Here is a 25,046-nt window from a genome sequence, read left to right as displayed (position 1 = left end):
GGCTGTGTCAATCTCATATTTTGTTTAAAATTGACTATTTAGCCACAAATTCATCAAACTTCTGAGAAGACTATGGTGCAATATAAATGGTTGGCTTTTACTGTCAGCTCCAGGCCTACGTACCTCTTGAGGAAGGAGTTAATTTGGACTGTAACGTGTGTCAAGGGAATGTTGGCAACAAATATCTGGGGAAACCCAGAGGAAAAGTCGCCCAAGAGAGATCCTAGACACAAAACCTAAACAAGTTGATCCACCTCTCAACCCCAGTCCCCTTTAATACAGCATTTGAACCTGTAGATATATATATATATATATGTATAGATATATATAAATATGTATATACATATGTATATATATATATAAATATGTATATATATATAAATATGTATATACATATGTATATATATATATATATACATGTATATATATATGTACATATATATATATATAGGCACTGCTAATTGCAACTGGTAGTGATATTGCTCTTTGGTTTACAGAAATGGGCCCGGGGGCTGTCGTGGGGGTAAGAATAAGTTTCCCATCCCTCTTTCTAGCCCATTGACAAAATGCAGAAAATGTGGATTTTTGAAAGTCTTACGATATTAATGACACTGGTATACCAGAATAATAAAGAAAACCGGAAAGTTTCTATTCCAACGATATTTATTAATTCTATATCTTTTTACATCTATAATCATAGTGATTATATGTAGATTACCGTAAGTTAATCATCATTGCACAACGTTAGTGGGTACCCAACTGAAATCATATGAGAATGCTACAGATGTTTGATATGGGGGTAAAAGAGAGTTACATATCGTTAAATACAAAAGATTAATTTAGAAGATTTTACTTTCCGAGTTACAAGATTATTAGTATGTCTTTATCACTGATAGAAATCTTGAAGTTCCTTTAAGAGTCGGATAAGCAGAAGATACACATCGAGCCATCCGATGAAACACAGTGCCTGTAAGAACTGGCATTACTTAAGCACTTTGTAGAGAGCTTGGAGGCGTGTAACCTTGCCCCCAACTCTCTGCTGCAATATCAGGGACATGATGGGAAGTTGTTATATGTCTATGCTATACATCACTGCCCTAGTATGAAGGAATCTTTAATTGTTGCAAAAAGTTAACTATTTTAGGGGAGTGATGACTATGAGAAATTTTTAGTTGTTTTAGACCATAAATTCTTATCATTCTGAATCAACTTAAAAATAGCTCTGGATGTGGTTGAGAGAGAAAGGGAGGAAAGCTACAAATTATTTTGGGGCTCTTAGCCTTACTTCTGTCCTATCATTGCCCTCCCATGCCCTTTCTTACTACACGTAAAAGGTATCCCATTATTTGAAGCAACATAAATCGACCATCTTTGAGCAAGTCTTTTAAGAATGGCTGCTAAACAAACCAAACTTATTCGACAATGAGGTATGCTCCCTCTGGTCATGCCTGGATTGGCAAGTATAATCTCACTGGATAAAATGGCATACATAAATTAAAAAGTTTGGGATATAACTTATAACTGATTTACAACTATTTACAGCATTAATAACAAATACACCAAAGATTTAAGCCAACAAAAATTAGAATGTCCAATTTGTTTTTAAATTCAAGCATTGTTTCAAAGAATTGCATCCTAGCCCCCCCCCCCCCCACCACCACCCTCCACTGCTTGAACTGTTTTAATGCTCTGGTAGTTATTTGTCTTAAAGCACTATATTGGTTATATCTTTTAGTTAAATCTACTCAATTTATATATTTTATCCCTAAATGTAATTTACTATAAAAGGCAACATTCAAAATACTATCAACTGGGTTATAATTTTAAACAATGCCACCGGCCAATACCAACTTACTTGTTACATTAAACTCATACTCATCCCATGAACATGTGCACCACAGTAGCAAAATATTCAATAATTATACAGACGTTTCCCTAAAAATGAGTAGAGATGCCAGATATTTTTGCCAACAGTTAAGAATATGGAATATATCACTGGCCTTGGACATGATTCTAGAGTAAATTAATAATTGACTAGACCTAGTTTACAGCTTGTCTGAAAAGCCCAAAACAAGTTGATTTGTAATATTTTTTTGGTGCATATTTCGAAGACTGAGACATAAAATATAAAGATTCTATTTTAGGAAGCAAAGCTGGAAAGGGAAGAAGGAATTTTTCACTGATTTCGCACATCAACAAAGTATGTTCACGAGGTAACAATTAACGTTATAAATTCCATGAAGAAGCTGTACAACTTGATTTTGGTTGTGTGGTATTTTCCACGTTCATGTTGTCAAGACTCCCAAAACTAAACCACTTTTTGACAGAATATTTCACTCAAGGTAATTTTTCTGATTGAAACCAAACTACAGTTCCAACATTAACAATGCATGACTACCAAACTTTGCCAGTTTGTTCTTCAGAATGAAGAAAAACACTTTGCTCTTGTAGAATTTCTGAGCCTTAATTTATATGCAGGCCAAAAGAAGCAAGGGAAAACTTAATAAATAATTTTTGGTGAAGGAACCTGAAAAACGTACGTCTATTGGTCTTTTAAGGTTCCTAGATTTCCCCCCAAAATAAAATGCCCATACATCCCAATTTTTCATGCATCTCCACAGCTAATTTATAACACTGGAGATAAACAGAGACCATTTACTTTGGCACTTGGAAAAGAATAAGTCTAAGGTTGATAGTTTTGTTAGCTAAGATCTTATTACATTCAGCCGAGTCCACTAAAGGAAGAGTCTCGTATGGACTCTCAGTCTTTTCCTCCGTGAATTCAAACCGATAAACCTGTGGGTTTATTTTCACGTCGCTGTTTGGCCCGTTTATGACTAGGTAGTGAACGTCCATAGGAGTGGTCACACGGCTCTTCAAGACTAACTGGAATGTCATCCTACGTTCAATGGTGTGCGATGGATGGCGCTCGTGGTCGTTGACGGCCGTCTTGATCAACCACTGTTGGTTGAAGGCGGTGAACCGACCCGACTCGTAATACAGCTTCGTGCTAAAGTCATCCGTTCGGTACGGCCTCAGCTGAATATCTGTAAGATAAAAGAGATAATATATAATTGATTAGAAGTATTCAAGGATTGGTTTTCTACTAGTAAGGGTTGTCCAATGGTCTGCAACCACTTTATTGGTTGATTGGAACCAAAACGGTTCCTTGACATGGAGGATATTTGTCCATTGATATACTTCAAAAACCTAACATTTGTTGTTGATACTAGTAGAGGGCGTTTTGGCTAGAAAACATTGGAATTTTGGTCAGTAGTATGCACAAAACAATGATTTCATTTAACAGAAGCATTCACAATAAGAAACTCTGGAAGAGAATTTCACAAATTAGTGTCATATTCCAATGAAATTGATGATTTTCGCCACTACATCTTCCTCCTACGTTCACACGTGACGGCCAGTACCTCCGACACTCTCCCAACTTAATTTACATATTCACATTACATCTCAATTCTAGAACAACACAGTTTAAACCTACTTCCTTGTTCAATCCAGAACCCAACCTCCCCATCGTCACAACTTCCTTCCTTGTGTGACTTTCATCTCCAACTCACCGTTAAAAGTTATCTTTTCGTAGGACAGCAATCCCAGAATATTACGATAGTTCTTCACTTCCTCCTTGTGCTTGGATTCCTTTTGCTTCACCACCTCAAGGACCTCCTCTCCTTTCTTCGACGGGGCCGAGCATTCCTTCTCGTGCAGGGCCATTTCGTGGAAAGGACCTTGCCAGGAACATCCCAGAGCATCGTATTCACAATTAACCAATCTAAGCATGAGAACAGTTTGTTATGGGAGGAGAGAAGGGGAAAAAGAAGAACTGAATTAGAAGGTGTTTTAATTTAAATAATTGCAAAGAGAGAGGAATCTGGTTTTCTTCTTTAAATCCAGGCTGATAGATAATTACAAGGAATTTCCACTTCCTTACCTGAAAAATCTCTCAGGACTGTCAAATTACCTGTGAATGACATATTAAACAATTGCATTAGAGTCGAGGTAGGACTTTAGAAATATAGTCATTGGTCCGTACCAGGAAATGCGCCGTGCTTCTGTTTCAAGATTTTAAAGGAGTCCCATGCAAGCATATGTGGATGCACTCTTAACAGCAGACAATTCCAGTAAAAAAGAATCAAAAACAAACAAATGGAGACAACATAAGGCTTTGTCTGTATATCATTTGTTGCAAAATTGTTGTCATCATTTTCTGACATATAATGTCATATAATGAGGTAAAATGTTTCCATGGTAACCATTTAACATGTTTCTGTTTATTTGTGCTGAAACACATACAAACTTGCACTGACCTCCTTTCAACATACAATGCTGTACAAATATGTAACTGGACAGTAACTTTCAAGCAATTTAACAGCTTAGAGCCTATTTTCTTTGAAATAAAGTTGTTCTCTCAAAATATGTCTTTAAATATCAGTAATTATCATTATGTTCCAGATAATGTATCATTTCTCTTCTGTTATATAAACCAAACACTGCTGCAACATGTCCACATTTTTCCATGCCAAATATCCACACGTATCTGTCCAGTTTCTTGTTTGCAAAACACTGTATGCCCTGGTCGGATCAATGTTTACATTTCTGAAAAGTCTTGATAAACGAGTCCAGTATGTATGAAACTCAATATCATAATATCTTCTGGCCAGGCATGCAAAAATGAGGACATAAGCGATGACAGAAAATAAATAAACAAAGGAAGCGGAAAAGTGGTGGTTACATATGTTTGTCTGGCATTAATTGGAGGACGTCTCTTCAAACATGATTTTCAGTTTAACTAGCCCTTTTGTTATTTCTTTAAACTCCTTTATTTTTTGAGTCGTTAGCAAACAGAATCTTATCCTCCACATCTTGGCTGATGTCGTTAGGAAATACACAGTTTTTTGTGGATTTTTTTTGTTGTTATTTTTTTCACTACAACATTTTCATTCAACTTCAAAGTTTCCAGGGATACAATTTTTTTTCTTTTCTCTACAACATTTTCAGGAAACTTCAAAGTTTCCAGGGATCACATTTCTTATTTTTTTCCCCTTATCTATTTACACATCTTGTCCGACACAATTAAAGATATTGTTGTGCCTTTTTTTCTTATTTCCTTCAATTTTTTCATACCTTAAAACTTTTATCACCGCCTTATAGTGACGGCTAATTGACTATTGTACGTCATCATACTTAACAATGTCTAACAATCAACCTTCCTTTCTCAAACACTACGGTTAGTAACAGTGGACAATTTAGATCTTAACTCAGTACTTCACAAATGGAGAGAATGTGAATATACTGTAGAAGCTCTGACATTTCAGAGAGTTAAAAGTCCACGTCTGTGGACAAGCTTTTATGGATTGATCTGAAAGGCAAAAACCGATCTATAGAAAAAAAAATATCACGGAATAGGGGAAGCTAAAAGGGAGTAAAAATGTCCAGAGAGGCCTCATTTGTCCTGTAGTCCAGCAAGCCAACTTGTCACCGTCTATTTGTGAAAGTGGGGGGGGGGGGTAAAAAAAGAAAAAAAAAAAGAAGGCAAAATACACACACACAATGCAACATCACCAGAAGTTTTAGTTTGCACCTATCAGTGGTTATATTCACTATCAATGTAGTCGTAAACAAGGTATGATATACACTGTTTACCAGCCCTAGTCAGAAGAACGATTGAACTCCGCAATCGACACAAAACATGAACGTTTGTGTCTTTTTTCGAACATAGTCTTCTCTTTGTTCCTGTGACATTTCTTAGGGCAACGTGTGGTAGAGTATATGCCATAGAGTAAGTTACAAGCACTCTTCCTGAGTAAAAACGCATTAATCAAGAAGTTGGATATCACAAAATATCAGCTTCCCTGAATTGTTTATTTGAATTTTTTTTATTATTAATTTTTTTCCCTCTACCCCATGAAGTATTTGACTTTTGATACTCTTATTAAATAACTATTGCAATTGCCATATACTGAATGATCAGCAATATAATTTCTGCATTTAAAAATATTATTTCAGGTAACCCAGAGAAGTTCAACAATGTATCTTTGACAATGTTTTCAATTTGCGATTCAGAATGCAAGACAATGTGACAAAGATTCTTACAGAGCCAACCGGTCACCACTACGATAGAATTAATTTATTCACAGGTTTCTGTTTACAAGTATAACGTTTTTTATATTTTTGACAAATCAATCCCAACCAACCACAAGAAATCAACAGAGCATAGCCTACGATATGAGATTCAAATCCCTAAGCCATGCTTCAAAAAGAAAAATTAACAAATCCTCTGTGTTATGCAAAACCTGTGAATTCAGATTCATAATTTTGAAATAAGCAGACAATTCATATTTCAAGGTAATTTTGTTTTTGTTTGACAATGAGCCCACTCTCTTTGTAAAATCTCTGGAAATGAGCAAAAAACAGTATACCCACCCCCCCCCCCTCACCCTCCCCCCATCATTGTTACTCTGAGGCATCAAACATATAAAATAAAACAACCATTCCAAGTCAAATGAAATTTATAACCTTTTAGTCGGTGATTACTCAAAACAGCTTTTTTTGTGGTTTAATAGTGACTGATATGGTTGACCTAGTAAGCAAGTAAGTCCCAGCTACAAGTGGCTGGGACTTATCATTAAATCTCTGCAAACCATTTCTTCTTTTTTAAGTAAAATATACTACATTGATAGTGAATATAACCAGTTCTAACGTACGGGAAGATTTGTGTCATAAACCGTGTAATATAGTGGCGTGTCTTGGACAAGTTTGTGTTAATTTAGATTTCTCTGCCTAATTTCTGATCATTTTTGAGATATGTTCTGTTATAGAATATGCATGGGTTATGATTGTACATGCGTACTTGTGTTTGTGTGTTATGGGCACTTGTGATTGTGAAAGTAATATTAAGGCTTTCCAATAAATGTTCTCTCTTGGCCAAGTCCAGAGCAAAACATTCAATTTCCACCTTCAAAAAGGAGAGTGAAATTGTGAAAACATGAACCTTGCGCTACAAGGGTTTTTAGTTTCGAGAGCGAAAAACGTCCAAAGGCTGCTTCATGGAGACAGAAACTGGTTAAAATGAAGTATTGGATAAATAACAATTCTGGATGAGCCATCTGACGGATTCCAAAAAAAAAAAAAAAAAAACCTATGATATTGTCAACATGTACAAATTTCATGTGCTGCTCTGTGAATTCTGCGGCTTGGTAGCTCATGGTGGCGTACAGTACATCGGCAACCAGCGCGTCACTTCTGGTGATGTTAGTTTGATAGGATAGCAGCCTAAGTCAAAACCTTTCCAAGGGCAGTGTTGTATGGGAAGAGACACAAAATTCTGAGCAAATAATTCGATATTTGAAACATAACTGTCGACTAAGGACCAGAAAGCAGCCTGATGAACCATTTCTTTGAAGAGATTATGACTTTCAAATTCCCCATATTCTTCGATTGCCGTTTAAATTTTTTTTATAAGTTAGACATGGAAATCATTTGATACAACATAAGATGTAGTCAATTCACCTGTTACCAAGCATTCTTTGCAGTTTGCCATAAACATTGTCCACTTGAAAGTTCTACCAGATACAATGCCATGTATGAAATATTTGCGTAACGATGACAAGATTTGAAAATAATCGACTATGAAGACAAGGTTCAAACGTTACTGATCAATGGTGACTAAATCAAAGATTTTATTGCAATGTTTTTTTATATGACCTATTCCACATTAAAAATGACAATCCTTTTGATGTTGCCAATGTTTGGTAAGTTTGATGGAACTGACAAAGACATTACAATCTTTCTTGTCATTTATTAGACTTGAAGTTAGCACATCATTTATCATTATTTTCTTCTCAACTGTTTATTATTTAGTTCAACTGCAGAGTGCATGTGGACTTCACAGACTCACACTAGTGACATAATATAAATGTTTCCCCCCCTGGATGTATGGCGAACAATATCAGGCTGCTTTCAAACAAATGCACTAAATTAATCACAACCAATGACTCTGATATGACAGTTTGACATGGCGGTTCATATATACTTGTCAACTTTTATATTTATAAATGTTTTTCACATCGTTAATAATTTATCTTTATCTCACCACAGGATCTTTATTTGGATATTAGCTATTCTTGTTACTGACTTATTTCATGAATATGCATAAAGCCACGAATCCCTGGATGGCTATGTATACAGATAGTTGCACGATGTATTAGAGCCAAGGAGCCTATGGCCTGATTTTGTTTACATACTAGGGACTAAGATAAACAAAACAGTCAAGTTGACAATAAAGAGTTGGGGTGATAGGCCAGTAGGTGACACTCTTTTCTAATATATATTCTTTGTTTATCGAATGTCTAATCTCTACCGAGATAAAGACTGAATTTCTTTCTTGACAAAGGAGGTTGTAACAAAGCATTTACCATCATAAATTTCAGGTTTCAGGTTAGTCAAAGGAGACCCAAGCAACATACTGCAGTTAATGGATTGAACATGTGCTAAAGTGCTCAGTTCATCAATTTACAAACCAAGCCTAGCGTTATTCCTTGCCTTTTTGTTGCGAACAGTTTTAACAGATTTTACATGTGGTGGCTTGTCTCAATACACATTTCATGGTTTCTGTATGGTACACGCCGTTTAAAGGCTATGAAGTTTTCAGATTACATATTCATGATTTCATATTTTCATGCAACGTGAGATATGAAAGTGTTCAAATGCATCTCAAAATAAGTTTTCTCTGTGTATTGAAGCAACTCACCACCTCCAAAAAACAAACTCAATTACAAAACTATTCTGCTTATTTTATTTTATAATTATTTATTTTTGGAAGGAAGGGGGAGGGGGTTGTTTTCTGAAAGCTAGAGTTCCAAAATTTGAAACCTTTCCTTCCTATCCCCAATAACATTTTTGTTTGGCTTTTAGTTTTAACATGCTCAATAATTTGATGGGTAGGGTGAGGAAATAATTTGCTGGTTTCTTTGTTTCTAAATGTAACCAATATCTTGTGACATTACCATAATGGCCTTAACCATTTATTGAATAAAAATTTTTAAATTTAAAACTTCAAACAGTAATGGCCTAGAACTAAGTTGAAATTAAAGCATTTTTGGAGGTAACACATTGGGACAAAAATATTTTGCAACAAATTAAAGATTTCTTTTCACATGGTCAAACTGTCATATCTCATTTTACATGAGAAATAATTACTTTCTCAATTTTAATAAACAGGAACTTCTTCTGTGCATGTCTCCTTCTCCGTTCATTTCCGTCGTTTTCTCTGCTCCATGATTCATTGTTCATTCGTTACAACAATTCTTTTGTCCGACAAGAGAAATATTTAGGTTTCTTCCTAACTTGATGCAGGAAAATTTGTTCAGTTTGTTTGGGTAATTTAGGCAGCACAAAGTATTACTTTTTTTTCATCCTCTGATCAAATTTCCGACCACCAGAGTCATATATTTAACATTACTTTGACCAGATATACTTCATCGGATGAAGAAGGCATGCGAAGAAAATTTCCCATATCATTAAAAACTAAACGTAGCTCAAAATTTTGTAGACGTTCCCGTCGAAGTTAACCCTTACATGGATAAAGGTTTTGACATAGGGACTGCGAATCCTCTGACTGGTATTGAAGGGCAAGAATGGGTACGACCCGTACCCTCTCACCTTTACCCACCTGAGCTGGCATGGCATCTATTGAAGACACCCGATACTAAGTGGCATAGACGGGTTCGTGCGTGAGCAGACGTCGGCAGGAAAAGAAGGATCCGGCTGTGCTGTGAGAATGACGGAAACACAATCAGTGAATTCAATCGATGAGCACAAGGTGTGCTCAAACATTGTTAACATCTAACTTATGCCTAACCTACCAACCCACGGGGAACCTAACCTTTCCCACATCCTACTTAGAGATACTGGCCTAATACGTCACGGTGTAGATTCTACACCGGGCGTTACCTTTCCTGACATTGGTTCCAGACATGTTGGTCCACCGCACTTCGTGGTAGCTGTTGGTTACAGTGAGGGCACTCTATCGGCAACTCACTGACTGCCTTCTCGACTGCCAGGTTCCTGCTACAGAGGTTCTTGCTGATCTCGCAGCGGCAGTTAGGGCAGGTAGCCCTCTCATCCTTCAGCCTTGCATCAGCAAGAAGGTGTGTAAAACACCCAGCACACATGAGATGTCCATTGGTACACTGCAATTACAAAAAAAAGTTAGATACACTTGTCTGAAGAATTCATTTGACCCTAAGTGAGATTGCTAGTCCAAACGCTTTAATTTGTACCACATTTCACCCCATTAAGTAATTTGATCGGTTGAAAAATAACAATAGATGGTAACTTGGGTTATAAATATCTCATGCTTAAAGGCATTGAAGCATGTGCGGCCATCTGAAAATGTTAACTTTCTGTTGCTTGCAAGAGACGTTTTGTTCATGTCGCTACAAAATGCAGGCAGTAATGAATCGTGATACCTTGTTATGTTTAGCTGGACCTAAGATGTCGATCGCTGTATCGTTTATACACTTTGCTGTGGGTATTGACCGCAGCTGTACGTACTGACTGTACACTGGTGTCTAATTACCGACTGCGGTAGCAAGCTGTGTGTGTGTTTTCTGGGATCGATGGTGGTGTCTAACACTTCTGTTACACCTCATTCGAAACTAGGTCAGATTACCAGCATTAGACTTTTCTTTTTACGCGAGTCTTCACACCCTTTAAATGTATTATTTACAGACCATAGGATTTTTCTTGTCTAAATGTTAACCTAGCTTTAGTATTTTGTAATGTGTAAAAATGATATCTACTTCCTACTATGGCTCAAACACTATTTTGGTGCAAAGAAGACACACTTTGTGTGGGGGAAACTCCCTTCCCCTCCCAATTTCACCTTGGCCTTAGGAAAAACATAGCCTATGCAGGTGTTTGTCAAGAATTCTTGGTTCTTACATGATCACTCCTTCAAAACATGGCTAGGCATAAGCAAGCTGGTCCAAATAAGTAAAATAGATTCTGTCTAATCATGCAATAATAGAAGGAAAGAAATGTGAGGGTGTTTAAACTAACATAAAACATTCAACCTGGGCTATCTTCCAGCGTGTCAATACTTGTATTCGCAGATATAAACATTTTCGGTTACGTCATCATAAATAGAACTGGGCTAGGCCTAGGCCGTAGCGAGCTAAGCCTAGCGAATTCTGGACTGAGGTACCTAAATGTAACTACCGGTAAGATCAAATCGACAACAAATATGGTTCACACACCATCTGTCTTAAAATGTAAAATATGTTGTTCTTTTTTGGTCTAAAGAACATTCGAAAAAGTCACACACCCCTGGCCAAAATATAAACAATACGCCCTGATGTGGCGAGAACTAACCTGGTAAACAGTGCAACTGGGTAAGTCTAAGCACACTGTACAGCACAGAATGCCATTCAGTCTCTCTTCAAGCTTCTCTCCTTCGGCCTTCCTGTAGGATTCCAAATCTGTTCTTGGCTTCTTTTTTAGCGGCTCCTGAGAATCCGATCCATCTGGCTCCGATGATGTAGATTCCGGAGAATTGTGAGAGTAGGAAACGGGATTTTCTGTCATCGTTGAGGCTTCCATGTTTTACATTCCGTAGACAAAGTGTTTGGCCAGTGTATGTAGTACAACCACGTATATATGTGTTAACGGTACTGTTTCCAGTTGGAACGTACACTTCTTTCAATGCAAAACTATTTCGTAATACCAGAATAGGTAAATAAACCCCTATCCTGAAAATGGTTGTTACCATTTACCAAATGAGCGTAAATTCCATCCAATTACTTTATTCCTCCATGGCTAGTTGCCCAATCGTAATATAGAATTCTGCTATAAATATTCATTAGAATAGTCCACATAAACCAAGGGTTGTCCAAACGAACACAAATCGGTAGGGAAACGCCCCATTGTATTCAAGTTGCCTCTCGACACTCTAATTTTGGCAAAATTCCAACGAACGGTGGCCGAGGATGTGAGATCAGGTCAGATCTAAATTCTTTGGTAATCATCTAGCTACTGCTATCCCACATCCGTTTTTTGTAAAGACGTGCGCAGTATCGGAGTGCTTGTTAGTAATATAATCATACATTGTCAAGCATGGGTGAGGTCTGTAGGGGTCAGACTTCAGAGGGTTGTCGACTGGCCTTAGAGGGGGAGCTCTAGATGGGGGAAGAGGTATGATTTAACTTAAGTTTACAGTTAGAGTGTGAAGTCAGCTTTCCCCTTCCACTGACTGACTAGTTTTTTTCTTCTTGTTTACACTTCCAATCTGAAAAAGTATTTGCTTGTCTACTTGCTCCTACTTTATTCCTTATCCTAGTCTGATGTTTAGTTTTGTTAACCTACAGGAGCTGTGCCCCCCTGCCACTCCCCCACCCTTAACATTTCACAAGGGGTGTCTTCTCTAGTATGCAATTGGAAGGACATTGGTGCTAATTGCCAAAATTTTGAATGATGAAGCTGAATTGTTTCCTGTTGCTCCTTCTTGAGATTGCTCACATCATAGAAGCTATAACTACTTTCAGAAATTCCTTGTCTGGCTCAAATTAGGGTTAAGGAGCAGGAATGTGTTACAGTTACAGGTCAACATGGGGAACCTGTGCAGGGCAAGTCATAAATTTTTGCAGACAAACTGTAGCTTTCAAGATACAGAACAGATAAGAATTTGGTACCATCAAGTCCAGAACTGATCCAAGGAAATATATTCTCTCTTATGGCAAAACCTCTCAAGCATTTCTTCTAAATTCACAGAACCCATTAACCCTGAAGTTACGCTTCCACAAGTGAGATTTATCTATATCTGCTTTCCCATTCACCCTCTCCCAGTGAAAAATTAACCCACTTTCATTTGGTACAGTACACAAAATATGACAAATTGTCAGAAATAAAACTCATTTCTCATAGCATTTAATTTCAATTCAATCTCCACAAATACAAAGCTTACATGCAACTTCATTCGAAATTCAAACTCGGTGCATTTATATTAATTATTAACTCTGTACTAGACTGCTTCAAACAATAACATACTTAAATTCCTTATCATTGCTACAAACATAATATTCTACTGAAACATTGTATTTTGAAGATCAGTGGTATTTTGAGCAAACAAAAAATGGTCAATATTTGCAGTGGAGTTCAGGGCCAAAGGGGGAAATACGCTTGCATATACTCTACACTGTAGGGAACATTCTATGCATGGAGCAAATTTACAAGAATATGTAAAAAAACATTTTGTATTTCCTTGGCAGGGAGGATTCCTGTCACCACAATGAGTGGAGAGCATCCCTTTACAAAAGGGCTAGAGATCACTGCTGTGTAGGAAGCAGCCATGTGCACATTACATTGAGAACACTTTTGTCGACACTGTACGATGTAACCAAGGCTACTCTCTGCTGAAAGCATTACTCTCTACACTGGACTAGTTCATGCCACAGTAACTCACAATGCTGGTTCCCAAGGACAATGGCTCTTAGAAAAGCAAAAAACTATTTGGCAAGTATATTTTCATGATCAACAGAAAGCACATATGCTGTTTAGTTTAGAGTTCCTCACCGTCCACTGAATGCAAGAGCCAATTCAGAATGCAACTGTCTTTCAGGAGCACTCGATTAAGTAAAACAAAGAGCCTAAATCCAAAACAAAAGCAAAGACAACCACCACCAGCATGAGCACAAAACAAAAACAAAAAGATTATATTTAAGTAACCATCCACTCAACTTCAAAACAGCATTTTACCTCATATTTTTTAAATGCAGAAAACCAACCCAAATCTTCCCAAAAGTGGGAGACGTAAAGCAAGCCAAATCTTTATCAATTCAGAGAACTTTTCAATTAATGATGGAACAAGGCAGTGAAAAGTGATTGACAATCCCAAACCAAACTGAGTTGTATTTTGAAATGAAATATGACTTGACAATACCCTCTCTTAAAATGAATTTATTAGTTCCCCTTTAACTTAAGCAGCGGAAAACGGGAAACAAAAGTAACGACTGCTTGAGATATAACTTCAGCCGTGTGAATTTTGAAGAGCATGTTTAGACGTAGAGATGTTAACCTAACAACAGACTGACATTTTGATTAATTTCAGTGATAAAATTTTACACAAGAAAGAGACGGACAAACAATCTTAGGGAATGAGTAACAGACAGACACCTTGAAATAGCACTAAGTATCTTTAGCATAGCATCTGCATATTATTAAAGACTAGTACTCAAATTTTATTGCATTGCATTTATTTGATGCTTATGGTTCGTCGACTCCTCCTTCATCGTAAATATCTTTACATTAATACTGGAAGGGATAAGATATGGGGAGATACAAAATAATGGGACATTATTAAATTCATTTGGGGGACAGAAAAGGAAGTAGACCATTGGCCCGTTTTACGCTTGCGTCTCCGTCGTCTCTGTGTAGAATCCCCCCGTCCGCAGTGAAGGCGCCACTGTTGAATGTTGTGATGAAGGGAAGGAATGCGTGCTAGTAGTGTGGAAATTAAATGATTCCTTGGTGACAGGCACCGGGAGTCTACTTGTCCCCAGATCCAACCTTTTTTGTCGTTCGTTGCCGTGGGGAACGCCTGGGGGAAGGGGACTTCTCTGAAAGAGAAAGTGAAAAATTTATCATTATGACTTGCCTACCATGGCATTACTGCAAATACACAGATTTCACAAGTGTAATGAAAGAAGCTTTTCCAATGATTTGGATGTCAACAGGACATACTATGCTGGAGAATCAACTCATGGTCACATACAAAGCATTGACTAGTACTTTACCCCTCAATCTCTAGTACATCTCAGTACCATGATATTTCAATTTAAAGGTGTTTCTGGCGGCAAACAATGCCAAATTTAAATTTAAAGAGAAAACTATTCCACACTGTTAGTTGAAAACACCACCTCATTATCTTTACCCTCACACAATATATGGTGAATTGAATTATTACCCTTTCTTTGACTTGCTAAAACCTTAACTACTCCAGGAAGTGGCCCACCAGCCTTGTCTATGTCTGTCTGCTCAATGTAGATATGATTCTGTTTTAGGAAGAATCCCCCTCCCATCTCCCTCCTCCCTCCTCCCACCCCACCCCTCTCCCACCCCTTCCCCCGCCCCCCAAGTCAAGCCACCAGCCCTATATATGCTTGTCTGCTTACTGTAGATGTGATTCTGTTCTGGGATCCAGGTTAAATCCACATCCCCATTGCTCTGTGTACCGGTCTCCACAGCAGCACGCTTTGTTTTCTTCCCCTGTTGAATGAAAAGGAAATATTTCAGTTGCTAACAACACAATAATAATAAACTGTTTAAGTGCATCTCCATACTTGCAGCAGCACAAGGAGAGAAATGTTCATCTGACTGAAGAAACAAATCTGATGATAACAAGTCTCTAAACTTGTAAATGCTAAAAAGCTCAAACAGGACCAGATTTGATTAAATATTTTACTTTTTGATGGACAAGTTTCTCTACTTAGCCAAGTAATATGTGCCTACCTTCAACTCTCTACTTAGCCAAGTAATATGTGCCTACCCTCACATCTAACTAAGAAATCTATTTCAGGAACAAGTTAGCAAAAATTTAATTCAATGCAAAATAGTATGGGTCCACTTAGTTCTTAATATATGAATTTGTCACAATCGCAAACCTCTACAATACATACCATTGTTCCTGGTGCAGTTTTGCTGGATTAAAGTTAACACATTTGTCAGGTGTCTTGTCTTAACAGATGAGTATGGTACCAGGACAATGTAGCTAAATCAACACAGTGGCTCATCACACTTTACAACATAGGAAGTGTGCGAAATAACGTTCATGAAACAGAAAATGGGACTGTTTTTGTCTGTCCAAACTGACATTTGGTATTTCAGTCTACAGGACAATTCCCAAAAATCATGGAATGGAATAACTTTAAAAAAAAAAAGTTTCTTATCACTCACCCCCCTTGAAGAAAAAAGCTGCTGTAATCCGACAAGCAATAAAACCAAGACCGCAGCCAAGAAAAGGTAGAGGAAAAAACTGCAAAAAGCAAAGAAGTATAGGTTGAACAGAAATGAAAAATTCATATGTATTCAAATCACCCGACTTTCTTAATCGATTACTTCCCAACATCAATTTAGGAATGATACATATTTAACAATTAATTAACACTCTCATTTGTGTTTTACAATGCCTTAATAGTTCAGGCTATCTACTGGCTAAATGCAAGTAGATTTGGCTTTTTACCAGTAGAAAAAATTAAGGTCTTGCATTTTTCTGACAGTAGACATTAAGAACATACACTACAAATTGAACAAAGCAACTTATATGTGCAAGTGTAAACTTGATCTGAGCAAAGTAAACATTTTAAGCACTTGTATATTTTAGGTTGTAAAATTAGGTTAAAATTGTGAAGTTCTAGGCCTAGTAATACTGAATTATCTCTATGGAAAACATGACAAAACTTGTTGAAGTCAGTTTTCTTTAAAAATTTAGTTAATTGATTCATCACTTGTACTTTGTTACAACACTGCTAAAATCCCTGGACAATGTTGGTCATAAGCTTGAGTAATCAATTTTAAACATTTTCAAGTTTCCTTTTAAAGAGGTTTAATATTATAATTGAAAGTGTCACAGTGATTAAATTGATAAGATCCATTCCCAAAGAAATAATTTACTACTTGTGTCTTTCCTTCATTTTGTTTAATAGTTACAAAAAAATCACTGTAATGGGTGTCTCAGTGCTTTCAACTGCAATTTTGAGTAATATTCGGAAACTTTGTTAAAATAACCCACCAAAGTAAAAAAAAGCTGCTACTGGCAGATAATATTAAAACACTTGTGCAGAGAAACTCCTAGACAACACAACAAAGCAGTAACTGCTTTTTGTCTTGTTGCAAGCAGTATTTTAGTAGTTATAACATGATTTTAGAGTCCCAGTTTGCAGTCTTGGTAATGTGACGTGACAAACACCATTGAGTTTATTTGTTGGTTTGCAATGATCCCTCCTTTGGTGGCAAAAGAAGGGAAATACACACAACTCTCTTAATCTGTTGCTACCATACTGCCACATAAACTATGGTTTTGATATCCTTCCCTGATGCTTCTTATCATCATTCCCGTTGACAGACATAAAACATTCATGCTGTGACTTACGTTTCTGTATCAATTCCTTCATCTAGTTCCACCATTGTAATTGTATCATTGAACAGAGAATCAGCATAGAAGTTCCCTTCCTGTTAAAGAGAAAGATGACGATATGTATACAAGGAAATAAAGACAGAATTAAAACAGCAAAATATCAAATCGAGGGAACAATCATAAACCCTAATTAAATTAATTTCATTACGGGATGATTATAGGACGATGACGAGGCAGTCAGTGGCAAGTAATGGAACAGGTAAGGGTAAGACAATGATGGACTGGATAGGGAAATGAGGTATATATAAAGAGATAGACAGCCAGGGCAAAATGAATCTGGTAGATCAAAGAAAATTAGGTACAGCAAGTTATGTGACAGCAATGAGACATTTAGGAAAAGAATGAGGTACTTAGGACAAAGATAAAATGGGAAAACCCAGAGAGACAATAACGATTGTTGGGGCAAAGGAAAGTAAGTAAGAGACAACTTAGACAACATGAAAGCTGGCTACAAAGATGGTTAGGACAAGAAGAGACATTGGGGACAAGGGTTACCATGGGGAGGACAACAAAGATAAGACATGAAGGATACACAGTTTATACCTAACAGGATGGATCATATTCCTCGGCAAACATTGGGTATAACCGAAATGGAAACCTTCACTTGTGAGTTGAAATACAATACATATCATTCTATGACAGAAATGATGGCTTATTTTAAATCATAACATTAAGGGCAGCCTGCTATCGTTTCCAGTATATGTTAAAACTTGAATTTTAGGCTCTAACCGGTAACTAAGGATCCATCGTCTCAGATCACAGATTCCTAAAGTATTTCACTGATGTCTACAGTACATTGGTAGAAGGCAAATACTGGCCACGGGAAAAATCCAACCAGCTACGCACATTACAAACGTTTTGAACTTCATGCTTATCATATCGTTTCTTGTCGAAGAGGGCATTTTTGGAATAGAAACTTTAACATATACTGTCCTCTACATATTGTAACACAATACCAGTCGTTTACTTACTGCATCTTTGTAGAAGAGCTGGATGACAAAGCCAAATGGTCTAGCAGCAAAGACTTCACCAGCTTGGAAATTGTACTCCAGTGTGGTCTCCTGTCCTGGTTGCACAGTGTAGTCATACTCAATGGCAGAAAACTATATGAGACAAAAATAGACATATAATGTTAGTCAAACGTACTTGTAAAGACAAGACTTTTCACATCTCATATGAGAGGGATTGTTAATAACTGGACTACAGGCCAAAATATGACAGGGTTTCTTAATTACTTGCAGACTTGAAACGTTATAGTTGCTTTTCATCAGTGCATAGTATCACAGTATAGAAAGTATCACTTTCTGTATATTTGGCCCCCGGGATGGGGGGGGGGTTTGCATGAGAACGTACTATCTCTCAGTTCCTGCCTTAAAGAAAACAATTCTGTCGATTTGACTGGAATCAGTTGAAAGGGGCAGGACGTGTGAAAAGCCGGGTGAGCTGGGCCTGTAAAACAGCAAAGCTAGGGTACTGGACCATCTGAACAATATAATGTGTAGAGCACTCACAATGTATAGGCAGTGATACGATCGCATCTTTACGACTACACTAGTGAAAGTAGGTCATACAATAAATGCAATTGGTTTTCGATTTGGACGAAAGCATTCTTTACGTGAAGCAACGTTTTTTTTCTCTAGTAACATTACTGATTAGTTGTGACTTACATTGTAGATATGGAACGAGAAATCTTGTGGGTACCGCAGTGAAGCATGGATGTGCTGGAGAACGAATTCTTCTTCCCCATTGTTAGCAAACCCCACAAGAACCTGTAGGGGCAAGTTCACTGGGATTTCTATAAATGGAAAGAATTTAAAATATTAACTGATCACCTCCAGCCACAGTGTCACATAATTACATGTGTAAAAGCATCTAATGTCAGCCTGAAAAAATTAGTGGATGTTTCATGACCTAGGGTCACATCAGATTGTGGATTATACGTCCTCAGTTATTCACAGTAGGCATAATCAGGAAGCTTGCCTTCCCGTACCACAAAGTGGGTGCTCAAAGCAAGTTGGTCACCCAGCATGAATCCGACGCCAGAAAAGCTGGCCTGTGAACCATCAGAAAAACTCTGCCGGTCCACGTCAACTTTCCCAGACGTCGAGAGACATCTCTGCAGTATGAGAGAAGCAAGATCAATTCAGCCCAAATGCCTGAGCATCATCGGACAATTTCACAAAAACAGATCAACTGATAAACATCAATAAATGGGATCTATAAAATGACAGATTCTCCATAATTCATACATTCTAAAGATGTCATGAAGAGTGTAAGGATGGTGGCACATCGAGACACACAACATTCCAAGAGACACATTCATACAAGCGTCAAAAGGAAACTTCATGCAAAATATGAAATGAACCACAACACAGAGCTGGAAACTTAATTAGCAAATGGATGGTGACCCATGAGTGAGTCAACAGGGGTGCATTGCTAAACTGTCACCACGTTTTGCACGTTAGAAGATATTCATTGTCGATAAACGTTGCAGAAAAGAATAAGGGAACGTCAAAAATATCTAAATGTTTTTTTTTTCCATCCTAGTGTATTTGCAAACAATGGCTACATAAGCATGGTTTACTTTTCATCGTAAGCCTTTTAAAGTCAGGTCTAATAGACATTATCTTTTAGTATTTAATGAAGGCCTGGAAGGGGATGGAGGAGGGAGTGATGACGAAATTTTCAGAATTACAGAGTTCCCAATCTAAGTCAAATATCTATGAATAGAATATATAAAGTGCCATTAATATCTCAAAGTATTTGTTTTACCAGTTTCCGAGTTCCTGGTGAAGAGCATGGTAGTATCAGCATCTTTAGATGATTTCAGAACTTCCTCTTCATCTTCCTCCTCCTCTTCCTCATCACCCGCCTCTACTGCCCGTTCTTCTTCCCCTTCCTCCACCTGTGAAATATGGGAAATATACATTTGTAAGAATTATACGCAAAATAAGTAGTCATGAGAAGACACTTGCAATGAAAATAGCGATAAATTCAGCAACTCACCAACATGACACTCTCAGTGACTGTATTGCTATTGATATGAGGCAGTAAAATATGGAAGGACCTGTGTGCCTCTCTGAACCCCAAGTTTGCAAAGGACTCCATTTCCCTTTTCCTTTAAAGACCCCCTTAAAGTTTTCACAGACCTCTTGGGGGAAACCATGGACTCCAGGCTAAGGGTGATGGGTGACGTAGTTGAAATAAATCAATGAGACATTGGGACAAGGGTTACCATGGGGAGGACAAAGATAAGACATGAAGGACACACAGTTTATACCTAAAATGATGGATCTTATTCCTCAGCAAACTTTGGGTATAATCGAGATGGAAAAACCTCACTTGTGAGTTGAAATGGCTTCAACAGCATGCATGAAAGAAACTTATATAACAAGACCTATATTACAAGGAGGGTAAGGCATTGTCTATTAGAGAGCACTGAATTGAGAATCATGGACTACCCAACCTCCACATTACAAGAAGGGTAAGGCATTGTCTATTAGAGAGCACTGATTGAGAATCATGGACTACCCAACCTCCACATTACAAGAATGGTAAGGCATTGTCTATTAGAGAGCACTGATTGAGAATCATGGACTACCCAACCTCCACATCACAAGAAGGGTAAGTCATTGTATTAGAGAGCACTGAATTGAGAATCAAGGACTACCCAACCTCCACATCAGTGTCCTCATCTTCTTCTTCCTCTTCTTCAATCTCAACATCATCTTCTTCCTCCTCCTCACCTTCTAGAACATCTTCCTCAGTATCATCTTGAGCTTGGGCCAGACCGATTCCTGAAAGAGAGAATGGAATAAATCAGAGGAAGGATATTTCAGTGAGTGACTTTTGTCAGCTTCCGATAAGAAATGGAGAGACAGAACCGATTAAGCACTTATCAATTTGATTTATGGGGCACTTTCTGTGAAGGAAAGCATTAGCTTATTACCCTATGGCCAATCTGTCAAATTTCTAATCCAAATGGTGCACATTCAACCCCACTTTTGAAGGGAAAATGTTGAAATAGTTCCCCAGTTTTGACCACATGTATCTTAGGCATACAACCCCAATCTGAAGGAGTTTACGAAACAACTACTGAAACTGGATTGCCAAATATGCTTTTCCAAGAGGCCATGAAACTTAAACAGATCATACTTAATTTGTTTTGATTCTTAATCCCAAAGCCATTTACAAAGTAATGGCTAAAGAAATTAAGTTGATATTGTTGTGTAAATGAACGCTTGCTACTGCTAACAAAGCTAGCCAAACTACTTTGCCCCTTGTGGTTACTCATGCTTAAACAGTATAAGATAAAAACTACATCTAGCTGCAATTAACTTTGACCACAAGAGCCTCAATTCAAACCAAGTGACCTCAAAGGAGACACAAATGCAACCATCACCTTTGACCTATACAGTATGACAGAGATCATTGTGAAGACAAATAGCTTCAAGAGGGTAGGGTGAGGCAGGAGGGGATGGGGGGGACAGTTATCTCGATCACATAGACTAATAATGATGGTAGGATTTGTGTCTCCTGGCTGGAGGGTGGGGTGAGGCAGGAGTTGCAAGTCAACACATATTCAATTTCTTTAGTTGCCATCAAAATGTATCAATAAAATAAATACCAAGAGTTCCAACACATATTACAATATTTGTCACCACTCATTTGTACCTTGGGTAGCTGCTCTAGAACTAAAGGCTTGCAAATTTCCTTAAAAAATAGTGGGAATATTTTGGAGCAACCAAAATTTAACATTTCAGGTAAACCGTAGTCTGTAAGTGAATAATATATTGACAACATACATACAGCCTTAAAGTTCTTAGGATTTGGGGTTTAATGCACAGTTACTGGGTTAGGCTGGAGAGAGGTAAACACATATAGCTTGATATAGACACAAGCTGATAACTGAAGTGTTAATAAGTGCGACCATGACATGCCTAAAACAATTCCCAAACTTGGCAATGTCAGATGCAAACGAAGTATCTGGCAAACCACTTCCAGTGATTGAACTGATGATTTGTGTTTAATGTTCTACCCAATACCATCAGTTTTCCCTACATACACATTATTATACAAAATCCATGAACGTTTTGTTGTAATTGTGTACAGGGTACATGTTTACTTTTCTCCCTGCCATTTCAACCAACAGAAGTAATTAAAGAATACCCTGCTTTCCTTTTTAACTGCTTTTCTTTAGAGTCACAGAGATGAGACAGCTACCACATAAACTTATCTCCAAACGGCAATTCAAAGATGCCATGTTACCATCAGTAAAGCATAGGCATTTGGTCTATTACGCTGGCATATGCATGTGAATCACAATTCATCTGTGGGAGCTCTGCACACTCCCTCTACTAAATTAAAATGTTCGGTGTATGGAAGGTAAATGTGAAAGAAACTGAGTAATTGCAGTGGGAAAATAATTATCATTCTCACTCTTTTGAGTTAGTTTATATCTAATTTTTGTTTAACTTTATGGTGGCTGTTGGGAATTAAAAATTAGGCTATTCTTCTTCCTTTTTGGGCAGGGAGGGGCTGGAGTCCGAGTCGCGATGGGGAAATCTAATTCAATTTTTTAACTATTTCTGGGGTGGAGTCAGAGTCGTGACTAGGAAAGCTTTATTCTTGTTTTTGCTGCATCTGTTTTCATTGCGTTTTCTATGCTTTTGAGAATGACGGATCTTCATAACAGTAGTTGTGGTGGGAAATCATTACAATTCTTATTTTCTGTTTGATGGAATCGGAGTCAGGGAACTTGGTGAATGTTAATTTAAAATTAGTTTTGTCGAATGGCTCAATAACTGTGGGGAGGAAGTTAAACATCTTGCCTGGAACTCCCTGCAAAAGATAGCCATACTGAAAGGAGGAGTATTCTATCATTGTACCAGCCATATGCACTATGAGGGGCATGTCATTCCGTCATCGGTACATTCCGCCATAGAAAATGTGCTCTTTTCGCCATAGAAAAAGTGCCATTCCGCAATGTTACCCCGATGGCGGTAAAGCACTTTTGTATGGCGGAAAGAGCACATTAATGTCGTTGCACAGTAGGTTTATATGCACTGTATATTGCTTTGCTTCACAGTACCTAGGCCCGCAAAATCAGAATCAGTCTTTGTAATAAACAATCAACCTAACTTGATTTGATTTTTCAACCAACTATTATATATATGAAGACAGTGTATCAACTCTTAATTAAGTGTATCCAGCAAACCGTCACATTTTAAGACAGTGTACCTATCGTTCCACGCGAATCAAAGAAAGTTTCACCGATACATTTCTGTGTAAAATCCATTACTTGATTTTACCTTTCTACCATAGGTTTTGGCCTCTCTGCCATGGCGGAAAGGATCGAAACATATGGCTGAAAGGTATGGCGGTATGTACCTATGGCGGAATGGCACTGGAACAGGTATACAAAACCCCAAAAATAACATGTATTTCTGTGATTTCGTTTTAATATATTTTTCAAGTTGTACAGTAGTATTTGTCACACTAGTGACACTACCATCTAAACTTGTGTCTAATTAAATTTTAACTCTGATTGTAAAATAGGCAAGATATTAAATAAGTGTTGGATAAGACTTTGGTAGGCCTTTAGGCTTTAGCTATGAAACTAGGGCTATGCTAGACCTATATTAAAATTGGCACTGATCCCTTTGACTATTGTGTAGGCTATGCGTTAATAGGTCAAACTTGTTAACCTAATTAACGGAGAAGAATACATTAACGTATTGTCGTAGCACACTCAAACACCACCTAGGCCTAGTCCTTTTTAAGTTGAGGCCCATAACTGTGATAGTATATAACTTAAGGATAGGCTGGGCTAATTTCGAAAGAAAGTGCAAAAAACAACTTTCCAAAGATTTATAGTGCATGGAGAGCTAGGCACTTGCGATATGCAAGTTAACAGAATAATCGCTCGATATACACATAATAAATTCGATAACCCATATTGTAACTGTAACTTAAATTTCCTCAAACATCTGCCCTAAGTTACTGTACTAATTACTTCCATTATCAGTTACACTAACAGGTGTTGGCATTCACGTAGTTCAGTTGGAACTCAAATATAGGCCACGTAGCATTAGGCTAGGTAGATCATAGGGTAAACATGCTGAGATCAACAAATGAAATTTAAAAAATACGAACCATTGCTTGTAAGAAGCAAGCTAGACGGTAAAACCAACAGCAAAAGTAGAAGGAAGTTGTGAATAATCTTCATGTTGGACAGTACAAGTATTGGGACACAGAAAGACGCGATTGATGTGGATTGATTTCAGGGGTATTACGACCGTTCGAACCAATATCCCGACTCTGTACTATCGTTTATCTGCAATCAGCTGTTTTTGTTTCAGATTGGACTTCAATATTCAGTCGTTCGAAGTAATAGTATGGGGGGCCATTACGGCGAAAAATAGATAAAGTCAATGGAGAAAATACAAATTGCGAAATCAGGTAGATAGTTTCAAACTATCAATGCATTGCTGAATCAGTCAACTGCAGGGACGGACTGGGCAGTTGGGTAATTAAATTAACAATAAATAGTGCTGATCAGGCGCGGTTCTACGAGGGGGGGGGGGGGCTATAGCCCTCCCAAAATTAATTCTAGCCACCCCCCTCCCCAAAAAAATCCACACAATCAATATATAATTTATAGTAGCTATAAAAACTCTCCATGGCACTACATCGGGTTCAACGGGTTGTTTAAGGGCTTAGCCTTGAAGACTGTGACTGTGCCTTGAAGACTGTGTAAGCCAATGCTATGATGGCGAGAGTGTCATATCAGGGCGACTTTTTTGGAGTTCGGGAACGAATTCGACAGCTCACTGGATCATGT

The 25,046-nt window shown here is 37.7% G+C and overlaps 2 protein-coding genes across 2 annotated transcripts; both read right to left on the bottom strand.

Moving 5' to 3' along the window:
• Positions 1-645: 645 nt before the first annotated feature.
• Positions 646-11,696, bottom strand: LOC139965754 (zinc finger TRAF-type-containing protein 1-B-like). Its single transcript, XM_071968438.1, has 4 exons — positions 11,389-11,696; positions 9,967-10,205; positions 3,576-3,787; positions 646-3,047 (listed from the first exon to the last, which is right to left on the bottom strand). Exons 1-4 carry the CDS (start codon positions 11,614-11,616, stop codon positions 2,656-2,658), a joined length of 1,071 nt encoding a protein of 356 aa, XP_071824539.1. The 5' UTR covers positions 11,617-11,696; the 3' UTR covers positions 646-2,655.
• A 1,226-nt stretch (positions 11,697-12,922) lies between these two features.
• Positions 12,923-24,553, bottom strand: LOC139965755 (translocon-associated protein subunit alpha-like). Its single transcript, XM_071968439.1, has 9 exons — positions 24,359-24,553; positions 20,879-21,000; positions 19,976-20,108; positions 18,871-18,998; positions 18,175-18,306; positions 17,159-17,238; positions 15,964-16,042; positions 15,183-15,276; positions 12,923-14,627 (listed from the first exon to the last, which is right to left on the bottom strand). The coding sequence occupies exons 1-9, from the start codon at positions 24,429-24,431 to the stop codon at positions 14,557-14,559; spliced, it is 912 nt and encodes a 303-aa protein (XP_071824540.1). The 5' UTR covers positions 24,432-24,553; the 3' UTR covers positions 12,923-14,556.
• Positions 24,554-25,046: the final 493 nt, after the last annotated feature.

The sequence above is a fragment of the Apostichopus japonicus genome, chromosome 3 (assembly GCF_037975245.1).
Source record: "Apostichopus japonicus isolate 1M-3 chromosome 3, ASM3797524v1, whole genome shotgun sequence".
NCBI classification, from domain to species: Eukaryota; Metazoa; Echinodermata; class Holothuroidea; order Aspidochirotida; family Stichopodidae; genus Apostichopus; species Apostichopus japonicus.
Note: the sequence above shows the minus strand (reverse complement) of the source record. Positions and strands in the feature narration are given on the sequence as shown.

Excerpts from the sequence above, each read along its gene's own strand:
- LOC139965754 (XM_071968438.1), bottom strand. The coding sequence starts at position 11,616 with ATGGAAGCCTCAACGATGACAGAAAATCCCGTTTCCTACTCTCACAAT. Across the intron at positions 10,206-11,388 it reads CCAGTTGCACTGTTTACCAG|TGTACCAATGGACATCTCAT; the intron begins GTTAGTTCTCGC and ends TTGTAATTGCAG. Across the intron at positions 3,048-3,575 it reads CGAAAAGATAACTTTTAACG|ATATTCAGCTGAGGCCGTAC; the intron begins GTGAGTTGGAGA and ends TTTATCTTACAG.
- LOC139965755 (XM_071968439.1), bottom strand. The coding sequence starts at position 24,431 with ATGAAGATTATTCACAACTTCCTTCTACTTTTGCTGTTGGTTTTACCG. Across the intron at positions 18,999-19,975 it reads CACCAGGAACTCGGAAACTG|AAATCCCAGTGAACTTGCCC; the intron begins GTAAAACAAATA and ends TTCCATTTATAG. Across the intron at positions 14,628-15,182 it reads AGAACAGAATCACATCTACA|AGAAGTCCCCTTCCCCCAGG; the intron begins GTAAGCAGACAA and ends TTTCTCTTTCAG.